Source organism: Geotrypetes seraphini, chromosome 3 (assembly GCF_902459505.1).
Source record: "Geotrypetes seraphini chromosome 3, aGeoSer1.1, whole genome shotgun sequence".
Classification (NCBI taxonomy): Eukaryota; Metazoa; Chordata; class Amphibia; order Gymnophiona; family Dermophiidae; genus Geotrypetes; species Geotrypetes seraphini.
The window spans coordinates 259,234,566-259,250,145 of record NC_047086.1 but is presented as its reverse complement, the minus strand read 5'-3'; the positions used below and the strand labels follow the sequence as shown (position 1 = coordinate 259,250,145).

Below are 15,580 nucleotides of genomic sequence, written 5' to 3'. Positions count from 1 at the left end.
TACAGCACATGGCTCGCCCAAGGCTGCAGCATGATTCATTTTGGAACTGTCCCAGTGTTTCTTATATACCTTTTTCCCACACTGCCTTTGCCCTGCTGTCTCTGCAGAAAACAACACATGTCCCTCTTATCTTCCAGCTGGGAGGTTAACTGCTGTTTGCCCTTTATTCCTTACACACACCAAGATACTTAAGTTGTTACACACAAGTGGGCTCTTATCACTATACACACACCAAGATGCTGAAGTAAGTTGTCTCAGGGTAAACAAGGTTGAGGACAGCAGTCTGGCAGATGAGTTTTGCAAGGTCCAAGACAGACGTAAGACAGCACCCACAGTATGCTCTTGGTAACAAAGTTCACATTGGTCAGGAGGTCATGATAGCAAATAAGCAGACTTGAGACATGTCACATAGTATGCTGAGTTCTAGTTACCCCCTTGCCATAGGCATAACAGATACAAAAAAATACTATATAACAGCCAATTTTAGAAATATGTAGACCTACCAACCCTCCCAACCTTCCCATTTTCCAAACCATTCCCTTTCCCAACCCTCGCCCCTTCCCCATAACTCCCACAGCTTCTCTGATCTCCTTACCATATTCATAGGAAATCAAGTCACTAAGATGTATCCTTTTCCCAGATCCCTACTAGCCAACATAGATATTTCCCGCATTACTATAATCAATAGCCCAAACCTCAGAAAATAAAAAAAAATAAACCTGGAAAGCCAATATAATTATAAATAAACCACCTAGTATTTCTAATAAATTTCTCGCAATGTTAATAATTTTTCTTTATATAACCATATATAAAAATACATTTATACTTGTAAATTTTTACTTATACATATACACATACATGTATAAAATTAGATCAATAAATATATAACTATATAAATAAACTGTGTAAATTTAAAGATTTTCCAAACATTTTACATTACATTAGTGATTATTTTCATATTCAAGCACCACTATATTAAAAGAGATTCTAAATAAATATTTAACTATATAAATAAGTATACTGATGTGTGTAAATGAACAAATAATTAATTATATCATTAGATAAAATAAGAAATAAATAGATAAATAAATATATTAATAAATGATTGGTCAAATTAGTGAATAAATCATTAACCCCCCCTTTTACCAAAGCACGCCATCCGACTAGTGCAAGTCAATTGAACCAACGCGCACCAAACGCCAATCAGCTAGCGCACCCCAGCAAGAGGGCCCATGTATGATAAAAAATAAATGGATATATGATTCGAATGAAATTAAAGAAAATAAAAAATAAATGAATAGATGTCTATATACTTATATATAAACTAGTCTTTAAGCCCGTTACATTAACGGGTGCTAGAATTAGATGTGTGTCTGTCTGTCTTTCTTTCTCTCTCTCTCCTTGGCCGCTTTCTGTCTGTCTTTCTTTCTTTCTCTCTCTTTCCTCGGCTGTCCACCACCACCAGTTTCCTGCTCCACCTGTCCAGCAGTAGCCCTTCTCCCTTCATTTTACGTCTCCCCTGTCCAGCAGCACCCCTTCACTACTCCCCCTGTCTAGCAGCAGCCCTTCTCTCTTCATTTTACCTCCCCCCCATCCAGCATCTCTTCCCTGCTCCCCCTGTCCAGCAGTAGGCCTTCTCCCTTCCTTTTACCTCCCCCATGCCCATCAGCACCCCTTCCCTGCTCCCCCTGTCCAGCAGCAGCCCTTCTTCCTTCATTTTACCTCCTCCGTGTCCAGCAGCACTCATTCCCTGCTCTTCCTGTCCAGCAGCCCTTCTCCCTTCATTTTACATCTCTCCTGTCCAGCAGCAGCCCTTCTCCCTTCATTTTACCTCCGCCCCCATCCAGCAGCACCTCTTCCCTGCTCCCCTTGTCCAGTAGTAGGCCTTCTCCCTTCCTTTTACCTCCCCCCTGTCTAGCAGCACCTCTTCCCTGCTCCCCCTGTCCAGCAGTACCTGTTCCCTGCTCTCCCTGTCCAGCAGTACCCCTTACCTGCTCCCCCTGTCCAGCATCCAGTTTCTGTTCCGTTCGCGTCTACCCTCCTGTCTTGTCAGCACCCGCACAACACCCTCCAGCCATTCCTGTTCAAACCACCACAGCTCAACTGCCTGCATGTGCCGACAGCCGCCTCAAGCTGCTGCAGCCTGCACGCACATCAAGTCACCGTGCGCCGTAAATAGAATAAGGCCACGGAAGGACACAGCATGCTGCAGGAATCACAAAACCCTAAGTGCGCATGCGCGCTTAGGGTTTTATTAAAGAGGATGCATTTATATATAAATATAAATAAAGAGGCACATAACTAAAGAATCCTCCTAATTTTACAATTTAAATTCAAATTGTCTAAAAGTACCAAATATATAATCTCACAAGTATTACAACAACTCAAAACATGTAAGAATCATACATAAAACTAAGAAAGTCTGCAATATAAAGATTCTGGTAGCCAAGAAGCCGAATAATAATAATAATAATAACAGTTTATATACCGCAGGACCGTGAAGTTCTATGCGATTTACAATGATTAAGAATGTTACAAATTGAGTAGAACTAACATAGTTAAAAACTAGCGACTGAGAATGACCTCTCAATGCAACAGCAGCTTCTCTACAAAGGAAAGACATGTCAGATGACCATCGACTCTCCAGATTATTAAAAAGCGCTATTGCCTTCTCACATAAACATTCAATTTATTGTAATAGGAGGCTGCATTGTTAGGAATAAGTGTTAGGAATTGTGAGCTTCTAAACAGAAAGATGTCCATGACCATAAGCTGGCACTAGTCTCAAGTCTGTTCTAAGTGAGTGAGCTGAGGTGAGTAATAACCCTCTAACTGTGGTGGCAGTGAAAAACACTCCCTATCGAGTGAAGAACAAACATGACAACAAAATCCTTCAATGAGCCAAGGAAATGATTAAACAGAAGAGGCATTACATCTTGACTGTGAGCACTCTGTGACTGAATCTCACCACAACAAGCTGAGGTATACAGGTGGATGATGTCATCATAAATGTTGGTTGGGCTGCAGCTGGCTTTGCTGTATTGGATGCTGTTAACTTTGCTGAATAAAAAAAAATGTTCAGCAGTATAAAATGAGGAATTAATACGAGTTGTCTCCTTCTGCAGCTACAAACTTCACCAATAGCAGTCTGTTCCATAAAAGTTTCAGTTGATTCTACTCGTTAATTCTTGTTTTAAGGTCAACCTACTAATCATATAAGTTCTATAGAAGGACCATTACTGATCTTAACTAGGTAGTCAATTATGGTCTATTATTAATAAAATAACTAAAAATAAAAATGAAATAAGGTGTTGCTGGCAAAGACTTAAGATATGCCCCAGTCGCCTCCACAGTATCAAATGTTTACCAACCTTTTAGTGTTAAAATACGAAGTACAGCCGGATATGCTACAGCAAAGCTCTGTTTTTTCTGTGAAAGGACTACACAGATGGGAGAGAATTTTTTCCATTTGTCTGAAAGAGAAGCTGAGTAATCTTGGAACATTTGAATTCTTTGATCGTTATACTTCAATGAGTCTCTATTAAGCCTGTACTGCTTCATTAATGCTGCCTTACAATTATGAATTTTTATTATAACTACTCGTGATCTTAAGTTATTTTCCCTTCTTCGACCTAACCTATGTGCCCTTTCTATTTTTAATGGCCCCAAACCTACTGGAAGTGGCAGTTCTGTTTGAAACCATTGCTCCAATGTTGATAAAAGATTAAAGTCAGATACTGTTTCAGGCAAGCCTACTATGCGTACATTGTCCCTTCGGGACCGATTCTCCAAATCCTCTAGTTTTTCTTTCTGACGACAAATTTGCTCCCACAGGGACTCCACAGACTCTGAGGCTGTTGCTGTTAAATCTTCAATGTCTGACAACCTTACTTCTAGTTCTCCTGTTCTTCTTGATAAGTCTGAAAAAAGTGCTTTCATTTCAGCTAGTTGATTAGAAATAAGTGTCAAGCGAGAATCCAGTGCCTCCACTACTGCTATTGTCAGCTGTTTTATGTATTCAGGAGACATCAAAGGCACCAAGACTCCTGAGGAGCCCTTCATGCTGTCCAACTGTTGGTGTGGTTTATCTTTAACTTTCTTTGATGACTTGGAATTCATCTGGGTTGTCTCCCAAAATAAGTATTTGTCCATTTGAAGGTATTTTCTTCAATTCAGATGAAAAACCAGGCAAATTCGAGGGGTTATTAAGATCAATGAGACCTGGGGAACAGGAGCTCAGCACAGATGCGTCCTACTAAGCCCACCACATCACGTGACCTCCCCCTCCCCCCCAAAAAACATACATAACTTAAAATATTTAAAAACATACATAACTTAAAATAATACATAATTTAAAAACATACATAACTTAAAATATTTATAAATAGTGCTCCAAAATAAAAAAACAACTCATTTTTGGTTTTTCAAATTGACTGTTAATAAGGCTACAAAGGTTCAAAACATTATCAATTTATATGCTTAAGAAAAAAAATTAGATATACAATTCCATTCTAAAGAGTTGTACACATTCTTTCTACTTAATACAATTTTATTCTAAAGAGTTGTATACATTCTTTCTATTTAAATCAACAGCCTCTCCAAACTTCTCTGCTGCTGCATCTTTTTATAATTTTTTCTCAAAACTCCTCTAATAATTTCTGTTTAAAAACTCAAAAAGCATAGGAGAATGAGATAGAAGAATCGCTGTCTGATCAACAATGGTCCTTCTTTTGGTTACATGGTCCTAAGACCATCACTCTCAGCACCTATGACCCAATCTTTATTTTTCCTTCAACACATGTCACACTGGACCCCTATCAAATCCTATCAAATGACTTCAGTGCCAGGAAAAATAGCAGAAACAATTATAAAAAAATAAAATATGTAGAAGGCGCTAAACTGGTCCTGATTTAATGGGACAGAGTCAGCATGGATTAAACTAAGGGAGATCTTGCCTCACCAATTTGCTGGACTTCTTTGAAGTTGTGAATAAACAAGTGGATAAAGGTGAACTGGTTGATATAGTGTATCTAGATTTTCAGAAAGCTTTTGACAAAGTTCCTCATGAGAGGTTCCTGAGAAAATTAAAGTCATGGGATAGGAGGCAAAGTTCAGTTGTGAATTAGGAATTGGTTAGAAAACAGAGGATAGGGTTAAATGGCCATTTTTCTCAGTGGAGGAGGGTAAATAGTGGAGTGCCATAGGGATCGGTACTGGAACCAGTGCTATTTAACTTGTTTATAAATTATCTTGAAATTGGAATGACGAGCGAGGTGATTAAATTTGCAGATGACACTAAACTGTTCAAAGTTGATAAAAAGCATGCAGATTGTGAAAAATTGCAGGCAGACCTAATAAAATTGGATGACTGGACGTCCAAATGGCAGATGAAATTTAATATGGACAAATGCAAAGTGATGCACATTAGGAAGAAAAACCCAAATCATAGGTTACCAGATGCTAGGGTCCACCTTGGGGGTTAGCGCCTAAGAAAAAGATCTGGGTGTCATTGTAGACAATACGATGAAACCTTCCACCCAATGTACAGCCAAAAAAGCAAACAAGATGCTAGGAATTATTAAAAAAGGGATGGTTAACAAGACTAAGAATATTATGACGACTTTGAATCGCTCCATGGTGCGACCTCACCTGTCTTATCTTAAGAAAGATATAGCAGAACTGGAAAAGGTTCAAAGAAGAGCGACCAAGAAGATGATAAAGGGCGAGGACACGTCCAATATACCGGACTCAGAGGAGCTCATGAGTGGGGAGCAGGCCAAAAGATTGGGGCATATAGAGGTAAGTCAGGAGGATGTCCTCAAGCAGATTGACAGACTGAAAAGCGGCAAATCACTGGGACCGGACGGGATCCACCCAAGGGTTCTAAAGGAACTAAGTCAGGAAATAGCGGGCGCAATCCAGCATGTTTGCAACCTATCCTTGAAAACTGGAGAGGTACCAGAGGACTGGAAACTGGCGAATGTCACACCTATCTTTAAGAAGGGATCGAGAGGTGACCCCGGGAACTACAGGCCGGTGAGCCTGACTTCAGTTATAGGGAAGATGGTGGAAGCAATGATCAAGGACAGCATTTGTGAGCACATCGAGAAAAATGGCCTACTGCGGACAAGCCAGCACGGATTCTGTAAGGGAAGGTCGTGCCTGACAAACCTTCTGTACTTCTTTGAGGGAATAAGCAGTCAGGTGGACAAAGGGGAACCCATAGACATCATTTACCTCGATTTTCAAAAGGCCTTTGACAAGGTGCCACATGAAAGGCTGCTTAGGAAGCTGTGGAACCACGGGGTGGGCGGGGATGTACACAGATGGATCAAGCACTGGCTGTCAGGTAGACTACAGAGGGTCGGAGTAAAGGGCCAATATTCTGACTGGCGGGGAGTCACGAGCGGTGTGCCGCAGGGATCGGTGCTGGGGCCGCTACTCTTCAACATATTTATCAATGACCTGGAAACGGAGGCAAAGTGTGAGGTTATAAAATTTGCAGACGATACCAAGCTCTGCGCCAGAGTTAGGACCAGGGAGGAGTGTGAGGAACTGCAAAGGGACCTCGATAAGCTGGAGGACTGGGCAAACAAATGGCAAATGCGCTTTAAAGTAGATAAATGCAAGGTCATGCACATAGGGAAAAAGAACCCGTTGTTCGAGTATAAAATGGGGGAGAGATTGCTGGAAGACACCGGACTTGAGAGAGACTTGGGTGTGCTAGTGGATCCATCCATGAAACCATCCGCACAGTGTGCAGCAGCCTCGAAGAAAGCCAACAGGATGCTGGGCATCATCAAGAGGGGCATATCAACCAGGACGCGGGAAGTCATCATGCCGCTGTATCGAGCGATGGTGCGCCCACATCTGGAATACTGCGTTCAATATTGGTCGCCGCACCTCAAGAAGGACATGGCAGTTCTTGAGAGAGTCCAAAGGAGGGCAACGAAACTGGTAAGAGGGCTGGAAAACTTCCCATATGCTGAGAGGCTGGATAAACTGGGGCTCTTCTCTCTGGAAAAGAGGAGGCTCAGGGGGGATATGATAGAGACCTTCAAAATACTTAGGGGCATAGAGAGGGTGGACAGGGACAGGTTCTTCAGACTAAAAGGGATGACAGGTACGAGGGGGCACTCAGAGAAACTGAAGGGAGATAGGTTCAAATCAAATGCAAGGAAGTTTTTCTTCACCCAAAGGGTCGTGGACAAATGGAATGCGCTCCCGGAGGAAGTGATCCGGCAGAGTACAGTACAGGGATTCAAACAGGGATTGGACAGATTCCTGAGGGAAAAGGGAATCGTGGGGTACTGAGGGAGGTGCTGGGGTGTTGCATAAGTATAGACAGCTCACCAGGTCGTGCAGGTGCAAGGCCGGAGGGTTAGGACATTGATGGGAAGATAGGACTTCGATGAGAAACCTAGGGGGCAAGGGGGCCCCTTCTGGTGATTAAGGCAGACTGCTGGGCGGGATGGACCTCTGGTCTGACCCGGCAGAGGCACTGCTTATGTTCTTATCTCTCATATGAGGAAAGACTAAAAAGGTTAGGACTCTTCAGCTTGGAAAACATACAGAAGAGGGGCATTATAACTGAAGTCTACAAAATCCTGAGTGGATTAGAACGGGTATAAGTGAATCGATTTTTCACTCCCGTCAAAAATTACAGATTTGGGGATACTTGGAGTTACAAGGAAATGCTTTTAAAACCAATAGGAGGAAATATTTTTTTACTCAGAGAATGCATTCCCAGAAGTTGTGGTAAGAGTGATTAACATAGCTAGTTTTAAGAAAAGTTTAGAGAATTTTCTGGAGAAAAAGTCCATAATCTGTTATTGAGATAGACATGGGGGAAGCCACTGCTTACCCTGGATCGGTAGCATGGAATGTTATGACTATTTGGGTTTTTGCCAAGTACTGGTGATCTGAATTGGCCACCGTGAAGACGGGCTACTGAGCTTGATGGCCCATTGGTCTAACCCAGTAAGGCTATTCTTATGCTGTTATGTTGGTCCTATAAAATGAAACCTGGTACCCTAAAGCATATTTTATTTGAATGTAATAACCACTGTTTTCTGGTCAGAAATATGGCTTAAAATTTTTATTACATATTCTGGAACCACTAGATTTTAAACATTATATGGAAATCCATATCTTTAGCAACAAAGCTACCTAATAAACATGCTATGTTATTTGATGTCATAATTTCTGTTGTATTGAAACTGATTGTTCAACACTGGAAGGATAATTCATCTATCGATTTACCTCTGGTGAAACACAATATTACTTTACAGAAAATACGAAGATATTGTCCATAAGCATTTACCTCCATCCTGTTCACAAATAACTAAATGGAAAGTCAGTTGAATACCTTGTAACACCTTTATTTATTTAAGAAATTTATATACCTCATATAGCCTACACGGTTTACATAAGTAACATACATAAAATTTGACAATACAACATAATTGTTATTTAAACAATCCTATATATCATACAATAACATCAAAAGGCATAAATTAAATCCTTGACCAAGCACACAGGTTCACATCTTGATCATATTCGCACTCAATTATATAAATGCGTTGACAAACAAATAGGTTTTCAATACAGTACTCCCCCGAAATTCATTGGGGTTCAGTTCGGGCTCCAGTGTCAGTGCGATGGTGAGCATGGGCTCTTGCAGTTGGGATCCTGGGACCATCTTTGGATCACCTGCGGCCTACTTCCACTCCCATCCTACTGCTGCCTTGCACTGAACTGAACTTAACTGAGCCTAATTTTTATTTTGCATTATTTTTATTTTTCCTTACATTCTGCTTCCCATTCTATTTATCTTTTATCTATTTATTAATAATAATAATAACTTTATTTTTGTATACTGCAATACCACAACAGTTCAGAGCGGTTTACAGAGGAAGAGACTGAACACAGATAGCGATGTTACAGAAAAAACTTTCAAATTACATAAGCAAGCCGAGAGTAGTCAAGTATATCCGGAAGTATTTCAGAGATACAACAAGGCAGGAAGGAGTCAGATAAATTTATAAATTTAATTGATTTCCTGAAGGATTGGTAGGAGGGTGAATTTGAAATGAGAGTGGTTAGACATTTATTCCATTTGCCTGCTTGGAATGACAGTGATCTATTGATGAATCTCTTGTAGATACGGCCCTTCAAGGATGGGAAGGCAAACAGATAGGCATTACGTGTGCAAGTTGTGCCTGGAAATTCAAAATGGTGCGACAGGTAAATTGGGAATGAACCTGTTATGGTTTTGAAGCAGAGGCAGGCAAACTTGAAGATGACCCTTGTCTCCATCAGCAGCCAGTGTAGTTTTCTGTAATACGGGCTTACACGATCTGACTTTTTGAGACCATAAATGAGACGGACGGCAGTATTCTGAATTATTCTCAATCGTTTGACGGTTTTCTTAAAGGATCCCAAGTATATGATATTGCAGTAATCTAAGATGCTTAAGATTAGAGATTGAACCAGCAGTTGAAAAGAGAGGAAGTCAATATAGTGTTTGATGGTACGAAGTTTCCAAAGGGTGCAAAAGCATTTTTTAACCTGAGCATTAGTATGGTCTTCAAAAGTTAGGCATGGGTCCAGGATGACTCCAAGGATTTTGATAGTAGAATTGATTGGGTAATTTAACCCATTTAATTTCAAAGAGGTATTCGTTAGCTTGTAGTTAGGACTTGCCAGGAAAAGCTTGGTTTTTTCTGGGTTCAGTTTTAGTTTGAATTGTGTAATCATAAGAACATAAGCAGTGCCTCTGCTGGGTCAGACCAGAGGTCCATCATGCCCAGCAGTCCGCTCACGCGGCGGCCCATCAGGACCAGGACCTGTATGGTAATCCTCTATCTATATCCTTCTATCCCCTTTTCCTTCAGGAAATTATCTAATCCCTTCTTGAACCCCCAAACTGTACTTTGTCCTATCACACCCTCTGGAAGCACATTCCAGGTCCACCACCCTTTGTGTGAAGAAGAAATTCCTAGCATTGGTTCTGAATCTGTCCCCTCTTAATTTTTCCATTGTTCTACCTTAGTGAGAACAGATGAGGTGAATTGTTCTGTCTCTTGTGTCAGTGAGGTTATGGGAAAGATAATTGTAATGTCATCTGCGTATATGTACGATTTCAATTTTAAGTCAGATAAAATATGTCCCAATGATGCCCAATAGACGTTGAATAGAGAAGGGGAGAGAAAGGAGCCCTGTGGAACTCCACAGGGATTCCCCCATGATTGGGAAAAGGTTCTGTCACTGTGAACCTGGTAAGTGCGGTTTTTTAAGAAGCCTGTGAACCAGGTTAGTACCTGTCCATAAATGCCAATAGAATCGAGGCATCTAAGCAGAATTTCATTGTCAACAAGGTCAAAGGCACTGCTCAAGTCAAACTGAAATACCAGTGCGCTTTTTCCCAGGGATGGGAAAACAGATGGAAGAAGTAATCGTCAGGGAAAACAGATGGAAGAAGTAATCAGTCAGCGAAGCTAGGACTGTTTCCGTACTGTAATTTGTGCGAAATCCAGACTGAGAGTCGTGTAGAATGCTGAACTTCTCTAAATATTTCATGAGATCAAAGTTAACTAGACCTTCCATTAGTTTAAGGAAAAGTGTCATGTTCATCTCACAGACTCTTGATCCTCTACAATCTGGCAAGCATATGTCACAAAGGAATCATTTCTTTATTCTTAACTTTCCCCACTGGTTCTCTCACACGCACTTTTTTCTGTCACCACACATTAATATATCACTTTTTAGTGATGTAATATTTTCCATCCATTAGGACCCCTGATGAAGACGAGTTGATCAAAACAAGGACTGTGTTGGGTTCCTTGATCTGTTCAAAGGTGGTCTGTTTGAGTGTGTTTGTTTAATAAACATTGCCTGCATCTTGTACAGGTGTCTGAAGTTCCTTTTTGTTTTGGTTTCATGCAGAAAACCAAGCTCTGCCAGGGAAACTGTGTCCTTGGACAATAAGGATATGGAACTGGACCTTCCATTCTCCAAGTCAATGTCAGACTGGATGTCCTGGTTCAACTCTGTGTCCTCGTCTGCACGTGGCATAGGTTGAGGACTAATCCCCAGTGCCACCACCATTGTTGCACCTCCAGCAGACACTGGAGGACCCTAGCAGTTTAAAAAAGCATTCCACATCAGGCTCACAAAAACTGAGGTGAAGCCTTGCACAGGGGGTCTCAATGACCCCAGCAAGGTTTCTTTGAAGATCCAGAGTCTGCGCTTAGCCAAATCTCCTTTGAAGGGCTCTGGAAAGGGCATCTTCCCCTGGGATCAAGCCTCTTGCAGATCCCCAGCACTGGAAGGCTGAGTCCAAGGCTCCCACCCCTTCCCCATGTGCTCCTGAGCTGACCATCCAGCATGAACCTGGCATGATACAGGGGTAGAAAGGCCTTGGGGGTGGGTGGGTCATTCCTACTGGTTTTAAGAAAAATCAAAGGGTTTTGAGTCAGATGGAAGCTTAAGAAAAAGATTGTTTAAAATCCAAGATGGCCACTGCCAGTAAATTCGCACTAAAAATGGCTTGGGGTTCAAAAAAAATTGCCTGAAGTTAAAAAAAAGGAATGGTTTTTTTTAGGAGGGGGACCCTAGCTCTGGCGTCAGAAACCCTCAAATTAGACTTTTCTAGACACCCCTCCTCCAATTTTCCCCATAGGCTATAACAGCCTTACTCATTGTGCCTGCCTGCCTGACCTTAGAAGTGCAGCTGGAACAGAGAACTCTGCCTCACAGATTTGATCTGTGAGCTTGGTCTTCTGGCTGCCAGTCGGACTAATGTTGGGCTGAGTCTCAACCCCCCCCCAAAAAAAAACAACTCTCTCGCTGCAAAGAACCAAACAGCTCCTGATGAATCAGGGATATGAGCAGCCATTCAGGGGACGGTCCTCAAGCTCCAAAAATAATACAGCAGGCTGGTTAGACAGGTGTGCCCAAGGGCTGATCCTGCTAGCAGCAAAGTTCCACCGTGGGAGTCTGTGTCTTCTCCCAGGCAGAGGGCTTAACAAGAGGAAACCTCTGGACACTGGGCCTCAAACTTAGAACAACAGGAACCTCCCCCTCAAAAAAAAAACCCCAACAACTGCAAAGCAGATCAGAAACACATCTGAGCAACTTGCTTGCAAAAGAAAAACTGAGGAGGCAGAAGCAAGCCTACTGGGAAGGAGGGGGAGCTGTAAGTAACTTGTGGGTTCAGATGCATAACCCTAGCGTTCAGGACTACTAGACACATCACACTAGAAACTGTACATTTTAAAGTGCATTTTCTGGTACTTTAAAGTTATTTGGTCAGTAGCCAATAACTGGCAAATATGACAACTTTGAATTATTTGGTCAGGCAAGCTTGCAAGTGTGCCCCAGAACACAAAAGGTTGAGAACCACTGATTTAAAGCAGTGATTCCCAACTCTGTCCTGGAGGACCACCAGGACAATCAGGTTTTCAGGCTAGCCCTAATGAATATGCATGAGAGAGATTTCCATATAACAGAAGTGACAGGCATGCAAATCTGCTACATGCATATTCATTAGGGCTAGCCTGAAAACCCGATTGGCCTGGTGGTCCTCCAGGACAGGGTTGGGAACTACTGATTTAGAGCACTGCCTTTTTGTAGGTAGGGTCTTTGTTTTGGAAGTTAGTGCTGGCATGGCAGATTTGATCTAGGTCTTAAGTGACATTTTTATAGATTTGCATTACTTCACACTATGCCTGGGAACGAGAGCATTTATGTTGATGATCATGAGATTACACTAGAATTAGGAATGGTTTGTTTGTTTTTTTAAATAAATCTTTATTGATTTTCAAACTTTGATAGTGTAATACAAATGATAAATCAGAAATACTGTAGAACACACACTATTAACTATATAATTATATATTAAAACACTTATTTTCTCCCATCCTCATCTTCATTCTAAAATAATAATACATATGATGTGAATACAATATTATAATTAAATAATTTAACTTTTCAAAAATAAATTTCCTTCCCTCCACCCAATGGAATGTTTGTTTGTGTTGAGTTTATGGAGAAATTTTCCATTTCTGTACCCATTCTGGATCAATTGTTGGTGAAGGGTCAGGAGGTTCTGTGGATGCAAAACTGTTTGGCTTTTAATACCTTATGGGGGAAGCATATGCTGTGCTGGTTTCTAGGACAGATTTACTGAATTTTCTTTGCCAACAGGCACAGAAAAGGAAAAAGGCCTTAGTAGATCAGTTTCTAAAAGAGCTATTCCCTCCCCTTGTCTACCTTCTTAAATAAAAGTCACTGTGGACAGTATTGGAGGGATGAGGAAGGAGAAGCAAGAGATTTAATAAAAATTTGTCAAGGTCTGTCATAATGGATGCACATTTTATGCCTTTTTTTCACTTTACCTCTCCAAAAATCTGACTTATTTCAGGTGAAGTCACAAAGTCCCCTTCTTCTCCCAGCATATCACGGTGTAGATAATAACCCTAAAAAGAGGGAAATAATGCCAAATTAGGAACTGGCTTTTTGACTTGAATACATGAGCTAAGAACTAGGCAAAATTCTTGTATTATAATGTGCAAATTTATTTATCCTAGGAAAAGCAGGCAGCATATTCTCATATATGGGCGACGCCATCCACGGGCAGTATGAAAAGTGAACTGCCACTTTAAGTTTTAAGAAACTTTGCGACTACCCATATCACACATGCATGACTGCCTTCCCGCCCACTGAGGCTTGCAGCACCTCAGTTCTTCATTTGCCGCAGAGTGAAGAACTGGACTCTGTTTAGCCTAAGTTTGCCTTTCCACTTTCACGTATTTTTCTTCTTTTTCCTCGTATATTTCAGTGACAATTGATTTCTATGTTGCTGAATAATTTTTTTCCATCTATGTCGAGATTTTTGATGTGTTTTAAAAAAGTATGGTAAGTGTCAGCGGTCTATTTCAGCTTCAGACCCTCATAAATGGTGTCTACAGTGTATAGGCCCTGAACACAAAATTGAATTTTTTTTCTCACTGTTCAACTTTTAAAATCCTACTCTCTTAACACTCGTTGCGCACAACAGGAGCAGTTGTTTGGCACACCTATTGATGTCACCAAATCGTCCCAAGCGTCCGACATCGAAAACTCTGGCTTCAACTTCAAAATCACAAGACATTCCAGCATTAGGGAAGCCAGCTAAGAAGCTTCCAAACAAGTGTCATAGGTCTCTACAGCATCGAGTCCCTTGATGCAGACCAAACAAAGATGCCACCGCACCCCAGCTTCACAGGTTGTCTCTCCTACATGGTGTGTACCCTCATCGATGTCACTTACTCCAAGACAACCTGCTGCACTGATGGTACTGGCTGTTCAACCATCAGTACAGGTGCCTTCTTTCAGGACGAAATTTGATGAATTCTTCCAAAGGGAGCTCGGTAATATATTTAAACTGCACTGCATGCCGGTGCTAACATCGACTCCCTCGGCACCGGCCCAGCTTGAGCATAGCGTTACAAGGCCTCAAGGTACCGCTGTCGGTTATCCATTGGAGCATCGATCTTCTCATGGATCTCCTGTGAGATATCGTCATCCTTTTTCTAGAGAACTCTCAAGACATCGATCCTCACATCAATGTTCTCGCTCGTCTCACCTATGTTCCTCTTTGAAGCATCGTTCCTCTACTTCGAAGCACCGACACTCTTCTTAGGATGATCAACTTCAACATACCATCGCTCATCATTGTGTCGATCTCATGCTTCGAAGAGTAAGAGGGATACTCATCAGTCCTCTTCCTCGTCTTCATCAGATCAGTACCGAAGACTTCGAAAATCTTCTTGTAGACATTGTTCTCATCGACATACATCATCTCCAAGCCTTCTATATGACTCAGACTTGCATTCTTTTTTAATTTTTTTATTTATTTATCAGATTTTCTATAACATTATCAAGTATCCACTTGTACAGAAAAGTTGAGTTAAATAAATAAACAAATATACATTATGATAATATGAGACAAGCATAATAAAGAAATTAAAATTTAACTTCCACTCAAGTCCTCAATACAGAGATCCAAGAAATAGATTCAATGAGTTATTATGAAAAAACATTAATTGAAAAAAAGAAACTTGAAACATGATCAACTGAAGGAAATGTCCAAATTAAACAATGAGAAATTCATACTGTCTCTGCTCTCAGGCGAGTGGCCGTCAATAAAGTTGTCAATTGGGTAGGATCATAGAAGAAATATTTTTGCATTTGATACTGTATCACACATTTACATGGGTGATGAAGAAAAAAAGGTTGCCCCTAAAGAAGTAACACCCAGTTTCAAAATCAGAAATTCACGTTGACGTTTTCGTGTGTCTCATGCCAGGTCTTGAAACATTTGTAATTTATATCCAAAAAATTCTTTTAATTTATTTTTAAAGAAAAGTCTAAGCAACCAGTTTTTATCTGGTGCTAATTCTAGTGTAAGGAGAAGTGTTGCCGGTACTGCCATTTCCCTGTCTGAACGTTCCAGTAACATTGTAATATTTGATGGTTGTTGATCATCTTGTAATTTTTCCCCTTGTTGTTCTTCTTCTCGCCGTATAAATAATAA

At 40.9% G+C, this 15,580-nt stretch overlaps 1 protein-coding gene across 5 annotated transcripts in view; it reads right to left on the bottom strand.

Annotated features, from left to right (window-relative positions):
* Positions 1-15,580, bottom strand: part of NDUFAF7 (NADH:ubiquinone oxidoreductase complex assembly factor 7) — a 268,244-nt gene that overhangs the window by 170,807 nt on the left and 81,857 nt on the right. For all 5 annotated transcript variants that reach the window (XM_033935902.1, XM_033935906.1, XM_033935905.1 and 2 more), the window contains one exon: positions 13,401-13,481. In XM_033935902.1, the coding sequence (XP_033791793.1) occupies positions 13,401-13,481 (81 nt within the window). The remainder of the gene's footprint in view (positions 1-13,400; positions 13,482-15,580) is intronic.